Source organism: Platalea leucorodia, assembly GCF_965183815.1.
Source record: "Platalea leucorodia genome assembly, chromosome: 4".
NCBI classification, from domain to species: domain Eukaryota; kingdom Metazoa; phylum Chordata; class Aves; order Pelecaniformes; family Threskiornithidae; genus Platalea; species Platalea leucorodia.
This window is the reverse complement of record NC_138826.1, coordinates 114,090,183-114,110,374: the sequence shown is the minus strand read 5'-3', so window position 1 is coordinate 114,110,374 and position 20,192 is coordinate 114,090,183. Positions and strand designations below refer to the sequence as shown.

The 20,192-nt window shown below is 41.2% G+C and overlaps 2 protein-coding genes across 2 annotated transcripts in view; one reads left to right on the top strand and one right to left on the bottom strand.

Moving 5' to 3' along the window:
• The window catches only part of FBXL13 (F-box and leucine rich repeat protein 13), a gene marked incomplete at its 5' end in the record, with an annotated part of 95,678 nt that extends 86,404 nt beyond the window's left edge, over positions 1–9,274 (bottom strand). Inside the window, 2 exons of the mRNA XM_082311338.1 lie at positions 1,785–1,888; positions 9,200–9,274. Coding sequence (XP_082167464.1) covers positions 1,785–1,888; positions 9,200–9,274 — 179 coding nt within the window. The remainder of the gene's footprint in view (positions 1–1,784; positions 1,889–9,199) is intronic.
• Positions 9,275–10,090: 816 nt separating this feature from the next.
• Positions 10,091–17,692, top strand: ARMC10 (armadillo repeat containing 10; the record flags this gene model as incomplete). The annotated part of the gene is made up of 6 exons (XM_082311093.1): positions 10,091–10,223; positions 11,407–11,552; positions 12,722–12,856; positions 14,758–14,934; positions 16,005–16,076; positions 17,362–17,692. The coding sequence occupies 6 exons, from the start codon at positions 10,091–10,093 to the stop codon at positions 17,614–17,616; spliced, it is 918 nt and encodes a 305-aa protein (XP_082167219.1). The 3' UTR covers positions 17,617–17,692.
• Positions 17,693–20,192: the final 2,500 nt, after the last annotated feature.

Here is a 20,192-nt window from a genome sequence, read left to right as displayed (position 1 = left end):
CCTACTGAAAACTTCAACCAGAATGACAATTGCACAGGATGTAAAAGTGAGGTAAGTACCTCCCTGGCCAGCCCTTTGAAATTACAGCTTCTTCGCATTTCACATTACAAAAGATGCCTATTTTCCTAGCATTAACCACGACTTTGTCCGCTATATTTCCTTCCCTCTTTTTTCCAACTCTCATTCTCTAACTTTTTCTAGTTCCCATCTAAGTAGAGCAGTAGTGTCTTTTCGGGTCAGTTTTAATCCAGTGATGAACACTACAATTTTCTGACAACGCTAAGGCATTTTACAGAACTCAGTATCTCAACAGAACGGTCCGTTACTAAAAAGTTGTATCAGTAATAGCACACCTACTTAATCTGAACTCTAAAAAATTATACTGTATAGACTTTACACGTAACACAGAATTTAATTCATATTGAATTAACACTTTTCATTTCCTTCCTGTAGAAAGTTCTTTCACTCCCCAGCAGAGTTTTTGCCTCCGGGCATCCTTATTGTTACAAAATTTTGTTCATCTTTTTTCTTATCTTCTTATTCCATTACACTACAATCTCAGCAGAAGTTCTTCTAACTATTTAAAGATTTCTTGCAGCTTAATCTTGATGATATCCTAAAACATCACATTTGATTTTTGCACAGCTGTGACACCTACAAATGAAACTGCATTCTTGGATGAAGTCCAGCGAGTAAAAAAAGAAGGTACTCCATCTTCTTAGTGATTCATGTCAATGCAAATACGGTTTTAGCTTGTTGCTCTTCCCTCTGCACCCACTGAAGTTTTTTTTCCTGATATTCAAAACTTTCAATGGAACAGAATTTATAAACCTCAAAGATGGCATATTTACAAAACCCAACTTTTCTTGAAACACACCTGAACCATAAAATCACTTAATTATATGTGCAAGTTAAAGCAGGAGAGGAAGTAACTTTCACAGGAGCTGCATCAACAGTAATGAACGTGCTTCAAAAAAAGGCAAGAACATATGATCTCACAGTATTCAAAACTAATGCAAAACTCTGCGTCTTGTTTTCTACACAGTAAGCTAAGAATACACATACACACTTTCTTTTGTCAGGTACAGACTAACTATAAATTAATGAAGGGCTTTTTTTCTAACAGTGGGCAAAAAGGACTAAGAAGTCGGAGAAAAAGCACTTGCTGTGAAACACACTTTTAAAAATTCAGATGCCATTTTTTGCCTATAGAAGTTGCACATATTTTAGAGACCAAAGCCTGCTCCCATTTAATTCGATCATAATATTCTCTAATATTCCAGTGTAAACAGAACTAAATCCTTAGTCTTTTTTCATCTCATGCTGTCATGACTTCACTTAAAAGGGTGACAGAACACACAGAGAAGAGAAAAAAATGAGAAGTACTACAATTAATGATTCAGTCCTTGAAGGCCACATCCCTGATTCATATAAGTAAATATTTCATGGACAGAAATGAAGTTCTAACAAGTAACACTACTTCAGTTTTGATTACCATAAAAGTAGGGGTTTGATATATTAAACTAAACAAGGAGGAGCATATTCACTAGATATACTGTAGACAAAAAAATCACAGATATCAAAAGAAAAATATTTTCTATGTTTTTAGAAGATATTGTCTTACTGTATTTGCAATATCATATGCTATTAATATTTGCAAAAAAAAGCAATACTAACATTTAACTTGCAGTCTACACAGTAGATGCTGCGCCATTCGCATGTTTTAAAAGTCCAAGTTCAGTATTATAAACCACATAGCACACACACAAACATTTAGTATGTACCATAAGACAGCATCTAATCCCCTTTCCATTATTTCTCTGAGCTTTTCTTCTAAATAGGTAAGTGGATCTTCTGGACGCATAACAATTACACCACAAAGCAGCGCCTGCAAAGAGAAACTGCAAATTAATGCCTTTGCATTAACAGCAAAGCAGCATCTAGAGATGAAACTGTTAAAATAAACACAAGTTTACCAGCATCTTTTAAAATATTGTAAAATAGAGGCATTTCTTTTTATCACTTAACTTCCCTTTCATTCAATTTTTAAAGGTACTATTGCATGTATCAGCATATTTCAATTGCTAGACTTCAAAGCACTGGGTTTAGGACAGTAATAAACTATATGCGGTATTTCTTTAACAATTCCTACTAAGAATTTCACTGCTTTTAATGTGCATTAAAGAAAGAATATATAGAAGACTGGATAATTTTATTTACTTAATGGAAACCAGAATCTAAAACAAGATTAATCCTGTGTAGTAAAGAGCTTGACCACAAATTGACCAATTAACCAGTACTGAAAACAAAATGCAGTTTAAAAAAAGATGTGCTTTTCAGGATTGTGTTATCACACTACTTTGCATTATCTTTTAGTAATAATGCCCGTAACCGATGAACCATTTTTCTCATTTGTCCTTTAGCTGAAGACATAGATCATTTATTTTTGGATTGTAAGCTCACATACAGCAAGAACGCCCAAAGTATATTGATTTTTAAAAGTATATGGGCAAACTGCAATTATTTAAATTAATATTTAATGGAAACTATAAACTAGAAGTTTTTGTGTCTGGTAAAAATTTCAAAACACGACTGTGTATCTTTAAACAGACCTTAATCTACATTAATGCAAAAGATGTTGCCCTGGGACACACATTCTTGTTTATATTTCCCTCTGCCTGTTATAAGGAAACTAGCTTCTATTGGTTATCACAAAAACAACATCTGAGTTTTTAGATTTTCTTCCAGCCCTGACACTTTGAGAACTGTTTTTCTTCGCCTCTGCCCACTTCACTACACCACTCTCCGTGGTGCAGTTGGATGGTACACACCTAAATTTTGCCATTCAGAGTCTGCTATAGCCTCTATAAGCTCATCACCAAAATTCTGACTATGCAATCTCACCATCCACTTATGTTTCATTTTCCCCAACCGCGGCCTTTCACCTATGCATTCAGTGGGTAGAAATACTTTCTTCATTTTCTAACATCCATATTGATTCTGACTTGTTATTACTGTAATACAACTCATCTATATAAATATAAAACTAAATTTTAAAACCAGGAAATATCTGAAGCAACTGCTACATGTTTGATGGATCGAGACAATACAAGAATATAATGGTTTACTCACTGCACAAACTCAAATGATGCAATACTACTTTCCTTTCAAGACATGGCCTCTTCCTAGTATTAAATTAATGTGGAGCATGTGCTCGAATCGTTTTCAGGAAGCACGGTGGGAGGACAAGGGAAAAGAGAAAGGCTCGAAATCAAAACCACGCTCTAAATCAAACCCACGCTATGGATATAGAGCAAAAGCCGTGCATAACATAGAGGTGAGAAAAGGCACCCTGTCAAGCGGGCCCTCAGTCTGTAGAGGCAGAGAGCAGGGCAGGCAGGTGGAGGGAGCAGCCTGGGAACTTTTGCATGCTAGAGAGGCCTTCCACATGCTAATCAGAATACTATGCAGAAACAGAATCAGACAATAATGTAAATTGGAAGGGATCTCTGAAGGTTGTTGAGCAGAAGTTGTGGATGGCCCATCACTGGAAGTGATCAAAGTCAGGTTGGACGGGACTTGGAGCAACTGATCTAGTGAAAGATGTCCCTGGCCATGGCACAGTAGTTGGACTAGACAATCTTTGAAGGTTCCTTCCAACCCAAACCGCTCTATGATTCCATGATTCTAAGTTAAGACCAATATGAAAAGGCAAAGAAAAATATCTCTTTATGCACAGACACCATGAAAGGCAACTGTCTTCAGTTTAGACACCTTGAGTATTTATAACACTAATCAACACACTGATTCCAACCTTGGCATCTCTTCAATCTTCGTAACAAAAATGTAATTTGCAAGGTATACCTTGATGGTTGACTATATTAAGAAAATATTATAAATCCATCACTTATCATTTTAATTCATGAACAATAATAACATTTTAAATAATATACAGGCAGTTAAATGGCTTTCATCACAAATTTTCCTATGGACAGATTTCCCAAAGCCAATCCCAACGTTGGTCAGCTACTCCCTCTGCTGGATGCAGCCAGTATGTGTCTGCCGTATGAATGCCATTTTTTATTATTTCAAGTTTTGTTTACTGTTTACCTTTTTTCCCTTCCTTTTTCAAACAAACACAACTTTTTTTTTTCCTTTGGATGTGCTGAAAGGTCTCCAACACAGGAAATTCAAACTATTCAACCATATACTGGAGTGCAAGGCCTCTGTTTAACATTTGAGAATTCCTTTATAAAACTTAAATAAGGATGGCATTGTAACACCTGGTCTTGCAATTCTCTTCAGTGATGCTTGGGCCAGGTCTAAAACCGAAAACAATTAAGCCGAATCTGTACAAGTCTGACTATTTCTATTAGACTTCCACAAGACTCTCAACAATCTGAAAGAGTCCATCGACAATTTTTCTTAACCTATACATTTTATTTATTCATAACGTTAAACAACTAACAGTATACTCTTACATCAAATGATCATTAGTCACATATCATCACAACGCCCAGCTAACCAACTACCAAGCAAGTATTAAAAAAAAAAAAAAAAAAAAAATTAACAAAATTGCTACAGTGCAACTAAGTTATCAGGCTAGAATTAAATATTTAGGTCAGGCTTTATATGAACTGCTTCTATTCATCCATCTGAAAAAGCTCATCTGTTGTTTAAAAGTTCACAAAGGAAAAGTCCTAAAATTGTGCAGCATTCAGTTTAAAGCTTAGTAATTGAAGAACCGTTTTTAGCCTCCCTTCCTGTGTACATTTAGCAACTGTTAAAAATACATTCATACCTACATATGTATATTCTTATTCCTTACTCATGTGTGAAAGAGAGCTATTGAGAATCATCATATTCATCATCTGAATAAAATAAAATATTTGATACTGATACCAAACAAGTTTTACAAACTCTTCAGCTATAATGTTTTTTCATCATTGAAATGACCTCAGTACACAGAGCTATAGTTTTGTTGATGTTAACAGACAACAGTAACTTCCATTTACTTCCAACACCAAACAGACAGCATTACTGGGTGGCATGGATGATGACTATCAACTGTGCCTTAGAAAATATTCCCCAAGAGGATGAAGAAACACCCATATCTGGTCTATAAGGTTTTCCAAAGCAACAAGTTTCAAGATGTAAGTTTATGCCTCAAAAATCAGGTAATCTAAACACAACATATTCATTTTTACCAAAAATACTTAGCAGTGGTATATTTTCATCATTTTCTCTTACTCCTAGTCCTGGACAAATTAACACAGCATCTAGCCAATAGTAATCTATTAGAGTTATAACAAGCTTTAAACTTAATGATTCTCCCAAACCCCATAAGCTACCCAGAATCAGTAGATGCCATGGGGTGTAGTTTTGTTAACAACTCTTGTTGTTTTCTTGCAGGTCCTCATAATGTGCAGTGCTCTTCCAGAAGCACCTACTAAAATCAGGAGACTGTATGTTTTACCACTGAATATCAAAAAATTAACTAAATAGGTTCCGCAAAGACTCTCTTTTCTGTGAAGCTTGGATAAAAGCCCTTGACTATGGCTGGTTTCGATGTGTTGTGACTGCTGCCTTTCCCTGCTCACCAATAACAATCTTACCATGTCCTTGTGTTTTTCATGCCCATTTTTGTTTCTTATGTCCATTTGCTGACACACCATCAGCTTATAAGGCACTTGGGCAGGGAACACCTTTTGATAAACGTACAGCACTTAGCACAACATAATATCCTGAGTCACTACCTAGGTTTCTAAGCATTACGGTGATGATGACTATTACAAGAAATAGTATGTGAGATCAATATAAAAAAAAAAAAATTACCAAGAAAGATATGAACTTTGTTATCTTGATTTGTTGCTACAGATGTGTGTTATTTCCCAGCCTCGTACTTCCAGTGCTGAAGATGTGCTGTTCACTGTATATTCAAATTACATTACCATTTATACATTTTAGCTATTCCATAACACCTTGCTTAAATGGCAATGCAGTGTTATAAATATTAAATATTATTATTTCATATCTACCCTCAATAAAAGACTACCCTCTAAAACCAGATGCATTTGACAAAGACAGTAAAAGCCTGCCATCCCCAGGAGGAGTTGTAGCAAGGTGGGCAGCAGCCCAAAGCAGCCAATTAACAGTGACAACAAAACTGACGGAAAACTGTGACAAAATGCTTGTCAACTTTGTCTTTTCCAGAGACACAGAAAGTCTGGTCTGCTGCTGCTACTCCCACGAGGAGAAGAGGAGGAAAAGAGGAGGGGGTGCAAAACACACGATGAGGCCAGGACTGGCCATGAGCTTCAGCCTTCCACTAACTCAGAGTAGAAAGCCTGGCTTCTCTCAAAGGCTTCTCTCTTCCAGCCATAACTCCATTCCTCTTCCTACAGCTTTAGCCATGTACCCTTCAGGGCAAAATTCATTTGGGTCATACAGCAGAAAAATCTTAAGCTAGCTCTGCATCCATATTTAACTTTAACATTGTAAGAATACAGCTACTAACAACAGTGAAAGGCATCATACACATCGTATTTGCAGGATTACAGTTTGCCTGACTTTTTATGGATGCTGTTTAAAAGTAAATCTGGATGAGAACTGAAAGAGAGAAATCAGACAGGAATGAAAGACTCAGACACAGCAGGGAATCCCAAATTATTTGGACTCGATTATTTGGACTCCAACTGTGTTTGGACCATGTCCAAACCACAACCTAATCATAAAAAGACTTAAGCAAATGGCCATTTTAGAACTCTATGATGTCCTTAATTTTAAGAATATGTGTATAAATGTTCACAGGTCTCCGCTTAGCTTTGATGTTCCTTAATACAGGGACCAGTATCATCTCATTTATATTCACACCAAGCATACTGTAACTTCATAAAGAAATTAAAATGTAATAAAATAAAACAAAAAGTATGGCTAGATATCAGCAAGCACCGACCTCTAAGAAACAAGAAAAAAATTATAAAAAGATCTTATACAGGCTAATTTCTAACTGGTTTTAAGAAACTCCCTTTAATCTTAACCTTAATTCTTTCATTTCCAGTTTATTAACTTAATGCCAGTGTGGCTATAAAGGTATTTATAACTTTTGCTTGGAAATGTAAATATGAGATATTTTTGAACTGCTGAAGCAAAAAATACACCTCACACACATACATCTTACCTTTTGTTTTTCTGTGCTTAAAAAAAACAGGGAATGATCAAGAGACAGGCTCTCAGGAGAGGTACTCAGTCTGCGTGGCAGTGCTGCTCTATAATTATTCTAATTGGCTCAAGATTTCTTTATTAATGTTTCCATGGAAATCCTGGCTGTAATAGCTGCTTGCAAACAGGGCCTATTTTTGGTAGCTTAAAAGTACCAGGATATCTCCTAAACTTGTGTTTGTGCATTGTGCCTTTCTTTGTTTCAAGGAAACTGAAAAACAGCTGCTGCAGATTTTGAAACAGGCAGAGGTGAATGTGACAGAGATGAACAGGGAGGAAACTAAAGAAATACAGAAAATCATCTAAGAATCCTGAAGGCAAACCCACCAACTCCTTTTCCCCCACAGTCCATCACATTGTGACAAACAGTTTTACTCTCTTAACATTTCATGGAAGTTTACTCCTGGGCCGATAAATATCTAATGCACCAATATCTGAAACGTGGTCCACTGCTATCTTTACCTTTGAAAGGCCATTAAAAACCACAGATTGTACCCACAGCGCTCAAAAAGGAGGGAAGTATCCAGCTGAAATCTAGAGGTACTTCTGTAGTTAAAACTCAACCACCTCCCTGGGCAGCCTGTTCCAGTGCCTGACTACCCTTTCGCTGAAGAAATCTTTCCTAATGTCCAATCTAAACCTCCCCTGGCGCAACTTGAGGCCATTTCCTCTCATCCTGTCCCTTGTTACTAGGGAGAAGAGACCGACCCCCACCTGGCTACAACCTCCTTTCAGGTAGCTGTAGAGAGCAATAAGGTCTCCCCTCAGCCTCCTCTTCTCCAGGCTAAACAACCCCAGCTCCCTCAGCCGCTCCTCATAAGACTTGTGCTCTGGACCCTTCACCAGCTTCGTTGCCCTTCTCTGGACACGCTCCAGCACCTCGATGTCCTTCTTGTAGTGAGGGGCCCAAAACTGAACACAGTACTCGAGGTGCGGCCTCACCAGTGCCAAGTACAAAGGGATGACCAGTTCCCTGGTCCTGCTGGCCACACTATTCCTGACACAAGCCAGGATGCCATTGGCCTTCTTGGCCACCTGAGCACACTGCTGGCTCATGTTCAGGCGGCTGTTCGCCAACACCCCCAGCTCCTTTTCCGCCAGGCAGCTCTGCAGCCACTCCTCCCCCAGCCTGTAGCATTGCATGGGGTTGTTGTGACCCAAGTGCAGGACCCGGCACTGAGCCTTGTTGAACCTCATACAGTTGGCCCTGGCCCATTGATCCAGCCTGTCCAGGTCCCTCTGTAGGACCTTCCTACCCTCCAGCAGACCCAACTTGGTGTCGTCTGCAAACTTACTGAGGGTGCACTCGATCCCCTCATCCAGATCATTGATAAAGATATTGAACAGGACCAGCCCCAGTACTGAGCCCTGGGGAACACCACTTGTGACCGGCCGCCAACTGAATTTGACTCCATTCACCACAACTCTTTGGGCCCAGCCATCCAGCCAGTCTTTTACCCAGTGAAGAGTACACCCGTCCAAGCCATGAGCAGCCAGTTTCTCCAGGAGAAGGTGCCAGTGTGGTTCACTGTGTTTGCCTTCATTTCAGTCATCGTTTGAGTTTAAATATGGATTAAGAAGCAGAATTACCTTCTTCCATCTTGTTTCTACTTTTAAAGTTTTCAGAAAGTGTTTGAAGCAAGCTATTAACAACAGGAGAACAACAAAAACATGCCCCACATCAGCAGTCAGGGGTGTGAGATAGCCTGGCCAGCGCTGAGGGACCCAACCTGCCGGCACCGGGGCCCTGCTGAGGGGCGAGGGGGGCCCCTCGGCGGGCGACCGCCTCCCTCCCGCGGCTGCTACCGGGGAGGTTGTGGTCCCCCCGGCTCCAGCGGGGCGCAGGCTGCCGACCAAGCTGGGGGGGCCGGCCGGGCGGCGGAGGGCCAGGGGCGGCTGAGGGCTGCCTCCCCCACTCGCTATAGCGGGGGGCGGCCACGCGTCAGCCGCCCGCCTTGGCGGGGTCCGCCGCCGTTACCTCGTAGACGCCGAGGAGGTTGTGGCGGCTGAAGTACGCTCGGAGCTCGGGGCTGGCGCTGCTGAGGGACGCCATGGCGGCGCTGGGCCCAGCGCCGGTCGCGTAGCAACGGGCCCGCGGCCTGGAGGCGGCCGGGCCGAGCCGCCCTGCGCCCCCCGCTGCCGCCCCGTGAGCGGGGCAAGGAGCGGCAGAAAGGCTTTCCCGTACGGGAGCGCCGCATCTACCGGCGGCTGCTCCGCGCGGTCCCGGAGGGCCCTGCCAGCCCGCGCCCCCGGGATCTCCTTGCCTTGCCAGGGCTTTGGCTCTGCCCCCGCGCCTGGTTTTCAGCCGCGCTCAGCGCCACCGCCGTTTGCCGCCGCTGCCGGTGTGCGCGGCCGAGGCCCCGCGCCCCCAGAGCCGCCCGGCGCCCCCCAGGGCGGCAGCCGCGCTGGCGGCGGGACGCCGCGGCCCGGCGCTGGTACTTAAAGCCAGCGAGCAGAGGCGGCGCTAGCAGGTACACGTACCCCCGAGGCGATGTTGGGGTGTTTTGTTGAAACTTTTAAGTAGATTTTTTTTAGGTGGGGGTGTGTGATCTAACTGACGTCTTTCCAAATAGCTCAGTAGCTACAAAACGTGCGGTTTTGTTGTCCTCCCAGGTCGCTGGCTGCAGCCGCCTGCCCCGACCGCGGGCGCCCCGACCGCGCCGTTTTTCCCGTTCAATCCCGCGCTGCGTCGCACGGTGGCTGGGAGGATCTGCGCCTCGCCGCGCCCCCCGCCGCCCCCCGCGCTGCCGCGCTCGGCGCCCCGCGCAGCGCCCGGGCCCCGCGGCCGGGGGGCCGGGACGGGGGGCCGGGCCTCAACCGCGCCGGATGGGGCGGCGGCTTCCGCGGGCGGGCGGCGCGGCCGGGGGAAATGGGGGAGCCGCGGGGGGCGGCGGCGAGAGCGGCGGCGATCGCGCTCGGGGCGGGCGCCTGCTACTGCCTGTGGCGGCTGGCGGCGGGGGCGCGGCGGGCAGCGCCCGGGGCCGCCCGGGGCCCGCCCTCAGGTGAGGCGCAGGGCGGGCGGGCGCCGCGGCCGGGGCGGGGCGGGGCGGGAGGGCGGAGGAGGCCCCGCGCAGCCGCGGCCGGGCCCGGGGCGCTCAGCCCGGCTGCGGGCGGGGGGGCCGCGCCGTGCTGCCCGGCGGCCCGCCGGTACCGCTTTGAAGGACTCTAGAGCATGCTTTATTTTTTAAAAAGCCTGATTTATTTTTTTTAAGTCCCCTGAAGCGTATGTCCAGTCAGTGTATTTACTTAGCGGGCTGATTTGCTATTTTTTTATTACAGTTATTTATGTTCCCCTGTAATTCAAAGCTAAACAAAGTGTCTAGGTGAGGGTGAGATGAAGATAAAAATCAGTTCTGTTTTCCAGGCTAGTTCATCATCATTAACGTTGACCCCTTTTTTTTTTCCCCCCCCAAAGAATGCTGTGGTGTTTGCCTGGTGAGGTGGCGGCAGCAAATACGTGGAATTATAAAGGACTGGTTAGCTTCTCAAAAGTCATCTCGAGTCATCTATGACTAGTTCAGTAGTCATAGATCTTCAGGCTGTTCAGCTAGCTAAATAGTTCTGCCTCCAACCTGGCTGAAAATGGTCTTTGATGGCATTTGTGTCACCCTTTTATCAAAGCCAGGTACTCCATAACATCATTCTGACTCAGAACAGCTTTCCTCGGTTGGCCAAGTGACGCTGTTCTTAACATTGTGGCTGTTACTTTGTCAAAGGACCTCAGGGTGCTGGCAAAACGTCATTATCGTTATTTCTGGAAGCAGTAGTCTGCGAGTCGGAAGTTTTATTTTCTTTTCCTACAGTGTCCTGACAGATTTCCACATTTCATTTCGGGCAACACAAGGAAAAAAGTTACAGTATTTGGTGAATATTCCTAATAATTTTGAAGGGGAGGCTTGCCGTTGGTTAACTAAATAGTAACATACCCCAAGCTTTTGTTACGTGTCCCTTTTATTTCCTACTTTGAAAAGAGGTAGTCAGAGGACTCGGGGGAAAAAGGATGGTAGTCCAGCTGTTGTAAAACACAATCTTTTTGCCGTGATATGATGGTTGGGTACAATCAAACTTAGAACAACGCGTCCTACAACTGAGAGCTAAACCTCAGCTTTGTAAAAAACGTTAAGTGGTAACTAAGTGAAATGTCTCAAACTTGGTGTCAAGTATTTCATTTTTAAATACTGACAGACAACAGTCCTCCAGTGTCAACCCATACCATGAATGCCGATGCTCTACAGAAACTTATTTATTTGCTCCAGGCCACAGATGATCCATTAATTCAAGAGCAAGCTTTAATCACTCTCGGCAACAGTGCTGCCTTCTCTGTAAATCAAGTAAGTATTGTTCTGTAGAAAACAACAGTGTTTCAATACCCGTCAGTGTGGAGAGGTGCTGTTTTGCTTAAGAGTGACACAGGACTGAGTGCTACGATAGCTTCTGTTCTAAAATCCATTTTATGTCTATGCCTTAATTTCTGCTAGCCCGAATAATATAATTTACCAGCTTCACAAAATTAATCTAAGCTTAATATTCGTACAACTTAAGGTCTGTACAGAATTCTATATTTTCAAAGTGGTCTAAGTATCTTTTTATCTTTTGTGGCTTACAGTTATGTTAATGAAAGGGTTGAATTGGAGAAGGGTAAAATACTTTCAGGATCATATCTGAAATTTACTGAGATAATTTAATATTTTATCTTTACGAAGTTGTATGCCATTTACATCTTAGCAGCTTGCCAACTATCCAGGTGTCTTGGAATCCATTGGAAATATGATGCAGAAAAACTTTGAGCTGGATGCAGATCTTCATGCCTTTGTAAAGGTTTAACCTCCAGGGTCCCACCCTTTTTGTTTGTTTGTTCTCCTTTTTGTATGGTATTTATGACAGCTGTATATTCTGGCTTCTCAAAACTGTGTTCTTAATATGAATCTCTCAGAACAGAATGTAATTGAATCCCAAGGCCCACTGGCCCATTTTTCATTTTCTTGGGAACAGTATATGTTTTTTTTATTGATGGTTAGCGTCTAAGTGAGAAAAAATTTTAAAAAAATCAAATGTAATCGAAAAGAAAGATAAAGTTTTAGAACTTCTACTCATAATAATATAAAGCTGCATCTTGACATTCTGTTCTGTTCAGTCAGGATTTTTAGGTACTGTGACCTGGCTCAGCTATTCTATAAACTCATTATGCAATAATTACCTTTGATTCTTTATAATCTAAAATGCTTTAAGCATGCTTTGCAGGCCAGATTTTAAAAGTAAAGGTGTTGTGCCATTGTCAAATAATGTCAAATAATACTTTGGCCCTAAGCAGGGCTGTTCTTAATTTCAATGGAAGCAATAAAGCAATATCTGCTAACGGTCTCTCTTTAAAAAGGGTAGTCTATTCTGGAAGTCTTCATTTACACATCCCATTTGCATTAAAATGGAAACTTTGAGGAAAGCCTTCAGCGTTTAATTTGATTTTTTAATAATCTTATTAAATATCTGATTTATATTTCAGGATATAATCCGAAATTTGGATGGCCTTTCTGTTATTGGAGGGATGCTTTCAGATTGCGTTCCCAAAGTTAAAGAAAAAGCACTAAATGCACTTAATAATTTGAGTATGAATGTTAAAAATCAGGAAGAGATACAGGTAAGTTTCTTAAAGGGAAGAATCAAAGTAATTGAGACACAGGAGATAGTACAGGGCTTTCAGCATATTTGTCAAATACAAGCCAGGATGCCAAAATGTTTTGAGGTTGGACATAAAAGCCAGCAGATCTGGATGATATGTGCATCCCAAGGCCAAACGGATAACTTAAAAATGCACTGCATCACTGGCACTTACTTTTTTAAAAGACTGTTAGGAAACTAGGCAGTTTGTGTTCAGCTCTCACCAAATGCTATTAAACAGAGATTGTGCTGTTAAGTTTATAGTGAAATTATGTGAGGCAAGATGATTTCCAAACGTGTCTAGAACATCAGCAGTGGTTGTTCAATAGGATGGATTGTAGACTGGACTTAGCATGACTCCTTAGGCAAGGGAGAAGAAAACAGTAATTGATCCCCTGGGTTTGTATGAGACCAATTTTTCAGGGTGATACTTTCATCCTAAAAGAATAGTGTATAATAATGATAACAAGTCCTGCTGGTAAATATAGTAGATGGTACGGATGTGAAGGGACAAATCAGCAAAAAAGCATCCACTTTGGATGTTATCAGATTACTCAATAGATCAAGAAGTGTGCAAGCAGTGAGCTGATGCAGATTTGAAGATTTTTACTTTTTTCATTAGCTTGATAAAAAGGCAGTTTGACTGTATGTAGTAGTTTGTGGCATCTTTAGTGCTGAGCAGCTGTTTTTTAAAGTAGTGCTTGCCAAGAGCAAATATTTGTATAGGCATATAGGCAGAAAACAACTCCTTTGGTAAGGGCAAAGTTCTTAGCTAGGACTCCAAAATTCATTGTACACTGTCATCCAGAAGAAAATTTGGTAAAAAGTAGTTGTTAATGGCAGTTGTCATCACTGTTCCTGAGGAGTACTCCAGTGAATGGGCCACGTGGTTGGAAGAAGGGATTTCATTCCAAGACTTGTCCTTAGCTTGTTCTCAACTGTCGTGGTTTAACCCCAGCCAGCAACTAAGCCCCGCACAGCCACTCGCTCACTCCCCCCCGGTGGGATTGGGGAGAGAATCAGAAGAGTAAAAGTGAGAAAACTCATGGGTTGAGATAAAGACAGTTTAATAGGGAAAGCAAAAGCTGCACATGCAAGCAAAGCAAAACAAGGAATTCCTTCACTACTTCCCATGGGCAGGCAGGTGTTCAGCCATCTCCAGGAAAGCAGGGCTCCATCATGCCTAACGGTTACTTGGGAAGACAAACACCATCACGCCCAATGTCCCCCCCCTTCCTTCTTCTTCCCCCAGTTTCTATACTGAGCATGACGCCATACGGTGTGGAAGAGCCCTTTGGCCAGTCTGGGTCAGCCCCCTGGCTGTGCCCCCTCCCAGCTTCTTGTGCACCGGGCAGAGCAGGGGAAGCTGAAAAGTCCTTGGCTGGTGTAAGCGCTACTCAGCAACAACCAAAACATCAGTGTGTTATCAACATTATTCTCATCCTAAATCCAAAACACAGCACTCTACCAGCTACTAAGAAGAAAATTAACTCTATCCCAGCTGAAACCAGGACATCAACATTTAAGGTGTTGGTTGCTGCAAGTGATTGTTTAAGTAACTCCATAAAGCAAATGTGCTACTTCTGAGACAGAGTCAAAGCAATTTGGGTTTTCAGAGCAATTTATGCTTCAGGAAGGTTAGTGAGCATAACACTGTAACGTCTGCTTCTATCATGCCAATAGAATGTTTGAATATATTCAAAACAAAACAAAAAAGTCCTTGTTTCCAAGAACCTTGATCAGCTTATGTATTCAACCAGCAGCGTTCAAGAGGTATTTACGCTATTGTGGCTAGGCTGCTGATTGATAGTATTTGTGAATAGAAAATCTGCTTGCATCAAAAAATGTCTTCTCTTTTTATCTCCTTCCTTTTTTCCCCAGGTATATATTACGCAAGTTTGTAGGAACATTGAGTCAGCTCCCCTGAACTCTGATCTGCAGCTAGCTGGACTCAGATTGTTGACAAATATGTCTGTTACCAGTGACTACCACCATAAGATGATAAACTCAATTCCATGCTTTCTTCATTTGCTTTCAGAAGGAACGGAAAGGACACAGGTACTGGGTAGTGTATTGTTACAAACCATTTATGAAGCTGCTTTACTTGCCTCCTTTTTACTGTTTTTGTAAAATGGTTTAGACTGTGCTTAGAAAAATGAAATACTCATTAATGATAGCAGATAGTACATAAAATCCGTAAAATATGGATCTATATTACTTTCTCAGTGTAAATTCAGAAAGAGGGGAGGAAGGGAATTGATAGTGGAACCACCGGGCTACCAAACCAGTGCTGTGTGCACTGCTATTGTCCTACGCCTTTGCTATAGCAACTCCAGAATTCTCTTCTGCTCGCTAAACATTGCTGCTGCATCACAGAGCAAGGAGGATCTGCACATGAAAGGCTTCACCGATGCATGAATCTCTCTAGGGAAACATGCCAAGCAGCGATTACCTCAGTTCTGGATTTCTGTTCCCTTATGCTTATTGCATCTCTGGCAACCCTAGTGACTGCAGTGGGAAACTGCGCTTATTTGTCAATTATTGTAATATTGAAAGAAGAGAAAAGCTTCAAATAGGGACCAAATTCAGTGCTTATTCAAGATGTCACAGTGCCATCAATATCAATGTACTCAGTTGCTCTATCAGCTCAAAACTAGTTTTCCAAAACACAAATCTCCACTAAACTCAGCAGACCTATTTTACTTAAGTACAATAAACACCATTTGGTCTTCTCGTAGTGTTTAGTTAAAATATTAGTGTCACGAGGTTCAGGAAAGTACAAAGGTGTGTTTCTATATGCTTCTGATCACGTTTTAAATACAGTACTTACCCGTCCTCTGTATATTTTAAAAATACTCCGTATTTTCCCTGCTGCAAGATCTTGCCTTATTTTGATGTTTAAGGCAAACTGAATTTGCTTCTAAAATATCTACACTTAGTACATACACGCTAGTGACTCCGTAAGCTCCGTTTTTTCCTATGCCAAAGACTGAAGTGTACAACTCAAGATGTTAGTTGACCCATTCTACCTTTTCCTCTCCAAGTCAAGGCTGACATTATTGATGCCCGTTACTGATGTACTTACTGGTTTTGGAGCTTGCAATGGACTTGTACGTTCCTCATTTCAGATTCAAGTTTTGAAAGTACTCGTGAACTTATCTGCAAACCCAGCCATGACAAGACATCTTCTCAGAGCTCAAGTAAGGTTCTTGCTGTTTCATTATATTTTTAGCATTTGTAGACATGTATGTGTGTAGATACGTTCATGCATTAGAAGAATTTGAATGTATTAGAAGTATATATGCAACTCCAGCATAAAATTCTAGGCAGTACCTGGTTAAAATTAGTAGCTAGAAGTGTGCATTCTTTCACAAGCTAGCTTTCTTCCAGAGTGTAGCGTAATACAGATACCGGACTTGCAGAGGGCGAGTCACGGGGCCTGTGCACTTGAAGGCAGTTGGTCATACTTCCTGCGTACCATTCCACATCATCAGTGACAACTTGCAGAAGGCTCTTCCCTTTCCACCAAAGGGATAGTACCATGACCTTGTGGATGAAATATATAGAAGGTACTTGATAAGTTTCAAAACCAAACCCAAAACCTCATTTCCAGACACGCAGTCAGTCTATAGATTGAAGTCCAGGTACAAACATCCAATAGAACCAGTACTGTAAATGATCCTTCTCAACGGCTGTTTCTATAGCTAACAACTGTACCTAAGACGACCAAATTCCACTGAAATCCCCACCCCTTTCCTCAAACGCAGCCATAAAACTGTCGTCTCTAAGCACTGTAAGTAAACTTTCCCTGTGCATTTACGCCTGTCTTTGTGGAGAACCCTATCTGCCATTTGCTATTGCTGGCCTTGGCATACAGGTTTATTTCAGTTCTGTCCTTTCCTCACACCAAAACAAAGAGGCAGGGACTGGGATGGTGCTGCATCCTCCTCCCCCTCCCCAAAGTCAGTTTCTGAAAACATACGGCAGCTTTTATTTTTGAGCTATCTGCCATGAGCAAAGCTAGTCCAGATACTACCAGCTTTTCATTAGTAAAACAAGATTAGGGTAGTTAAATATTCAGTTCTCTGTTAAAAGTCTGTCCTTTCTCTGTTTATGAGACGTGCTGACATAAAAACATTCAGATGACAGCAGAGAGCAAAAGCAACATTATTGAGAAGGAAAGCAGCCCCTCTCTTCCAAATGGGAATTTTCCAGACAGCCACATTTTGGAGATTGAAAGTACAAAGCATTTATTAGCCTGTGAGAAGGCTAATGCACAAGCCAGTCTTTTCTAAAGGGGAAATGTGCGTGCTGTGCAAGTTTCTGGCATGCTTTCACAGCGTACAGAGTTATGGTATTCCACAGGGTTTCTGTTTTAGATGGTTTAGGTGCAGATTTTTTTTTTTTCTTTTTTTTTTAAGTTAGACTTAGTTACACGTACTTACTGCTGGTGATTAAGTATGGATTTTTTCTGGAATATCCTAGGTGCCGTCATTGCTGTTACTTTTTGACACCTGTATGAACAGAGATATTCTGCTTAGAGCCCTGGCGTTTGCAGCAAACTTGAAAAAGAACATGAACAACGGAGATGGCTCCATGATTCAGGAGCAATACAGCAAAGATTCGATTTTCTTTACACTCTGCAGGGACTCTACCCCATTCGCTCAGAAACTGGCATCTTTACTGCATCACCCCGATACAGAAGTGAAAGAGCAAGTTGTGAGAATATTAACACAGTAGTGATTTTTTTTAAAAAAAACAGACTGACGTGATGGAAATATCTAATCTTAAGAATGCTATGCTAAAAAAAACCCAAACAAACACAAACACAACCAAAATTACTGAATGGTACCATATTATTAGTATTTTCAATGAAAGCTGCATATTAAAGTTACCCAGCCTATGTTTTTTCACTTTACCTGTACAGAATATATTCTAAAACTACATTCTCATATGCTTAGCATATGCATTCCATTTAGCCAAACTGCAGTGCAGTTAACCACAACCGTGTGAGGTTTCCACACTTGAAAAAAATCAAAAGGATTTTATCTTGCTTCAAAATTGTCACTTTAAGGAAAGCATACATATTTTTCAAAATACTTTATTATGAGTCAAAGATTATCTGCGGCTGCAATTCAACAGTCTCATCTTTATAAAATAAAATCTACAAGAGCAGTATCGTACACATTTTTACAGAAGCTTCCTGTTCTGTAGCAGCCCTTGAGCCCACTTTCCTTGGAGAGCTTTACTCCTTTTGCTCCGCAACTGGAACGCCATCAGAATAACTGCTCTGTTCACTTAGTCCCCATAAAGTTTTAGTCATCAACGCAGTGTTAATTCAAAACGAAATGGCATACATATAAACATCATTGCACAAGAACCTGAAGGAGGTTTCATTGATGAACATAAAATGTAGTAGAAAACACTTTATACTAAAATGAGACTACTAAAAGTTCCTGAACACCGCATCATAAAGAAAGTAAAAGAAGCATCAGATGTAAAAAGGCTAGAAAACAAGCTTTCCACCTTTTACCACTTTTAAGAGAGATGTATTACCTAAACTGTTAGCAGATGCTTCATCTTTCTAAGTTAACATACCCACTCTGCTCTTAATAAAATATTACTCTCTTTCTGTAATTCAACAGGTGTTTTATTTATTTTCAGTAGGCAACTTTGCAAACTGCAAGAAAAACGTGACCTTGAAAATGGAACATATTTATGCCCTGATCAATACAAGGGTAAAGCTACATGTATCTAATTTATCTAGGTAGGTAGTTGTAGCTCCTCAGGAATACAATTAAGGCAGGAACAGAAGCTGGCGTGATGCCCAGTCAGAACCCTGACAATCGCTGCATTGACGGCGAACCTCCCTTTCTCCTTCCCACTGCTCCAAAAACACTGTTCTGTTGCAATAAGCAAATTACATTACAATCCCTTAATGTTTTGCCACTTTTTGTAGATTAAATTTTTTTCTGCTTCTGTTTTTAACAAAGAAAAATAAAGGCTAGGTCAGACACTAAGAATTTACCAATCCCACCTTTCTCTTCTGACACAAGAACTTGGACTACTCTGTTCTAGGTATATCTGGGAGAGATACATATGTTTTCTTAAGCTCAGTAATGGAGATGTCTAGATATCCCTCTCCATGTTCTCCAACCTAAAAATAAGTTTTTAAAACATCATCTTTTTGATAATTAAAGTTGATCTCTTATCCTTTGCTTTGATAGCTGACAGAAACAAGTGACCATTGTCCCCTTTTCTGAAAATACATGAAAACTTGTTACAGTGTTGTCTCAGTCTAGAAAGAGCTATTTTTAAACGCTTTCTTCCTAGAACAATGCTATTGAGATGTTTTGAAATCATGCAAGACTCTCCAAAGTGTCTTCATACAAGTGTGTAATTTTTTTATCCCCCATCGCCCACCCTAGATGGAATCTTATCAGCACCAAGCAGAGCGTAACAGTCACCATTCTACATACAAATCCTGCAAATTAATAGATCCAAACCAAAACGTATGTCATTACTGACATGTAGGCTCTGATCCTTGTAAGTCAGTACTTCTCTGCTATGTGGCTGCTTATCTAGGTATTCTGTATTTTAGTTTCATTCTTTCTTTCTAAAGTACAGAACTTTATGGAATAGTCTATTGATGATTTCGAAAGCTGAAAAAAAAAACCAAAAAAAGCCCCAACCCAACTTCAATTTTAACCATGTCCTTCAAAGTACTCAAAACATCCTGCAGCTTGGTGTCCTCCACAGTGTTATGAACATGTAACATGCATTATATTACCAAAATCGTTATTGAAGCTGTTGTGTAAATAAGATGCCCAGCAGAGACTTCATCTGAAATACCCTCCCAAAAATCAACACTGAACGACTGAGAGTCGTTTTAAACCAGTTTTGAACACATTCTGGTGAATACATCTAGACCATATTAGAATTACCTTTTCACATAAAGAAATCTTGATGTTTGTCAAGTATGGATCCCACCAAAGGAATATAAGCTACTTTTTCTTACATTTAAGTGTAATCCTCTGTTCTAGAACCCTTCCGCAGCATGGACTTGGACTAACTGAGCTTTCCCTCCTTGTGCTGTTCTTTCTTGGTATTAAGATCTTTAAGACTTCTAGAACTTCCTGATCTAAATTTTTAAAAGATAACTATCAACAGTTAAAAGATCACTTCAGTTTGCTCCTAGCATGAAATCTCATTAACTGGTTTTAATTAGTTGCCAGAAGTTCATGTCTTTAAATTGCAGAGAAATAACGTGTCTTTTTTTTATTTATCTTGATGGAGAATGAACATAAAATGCAATG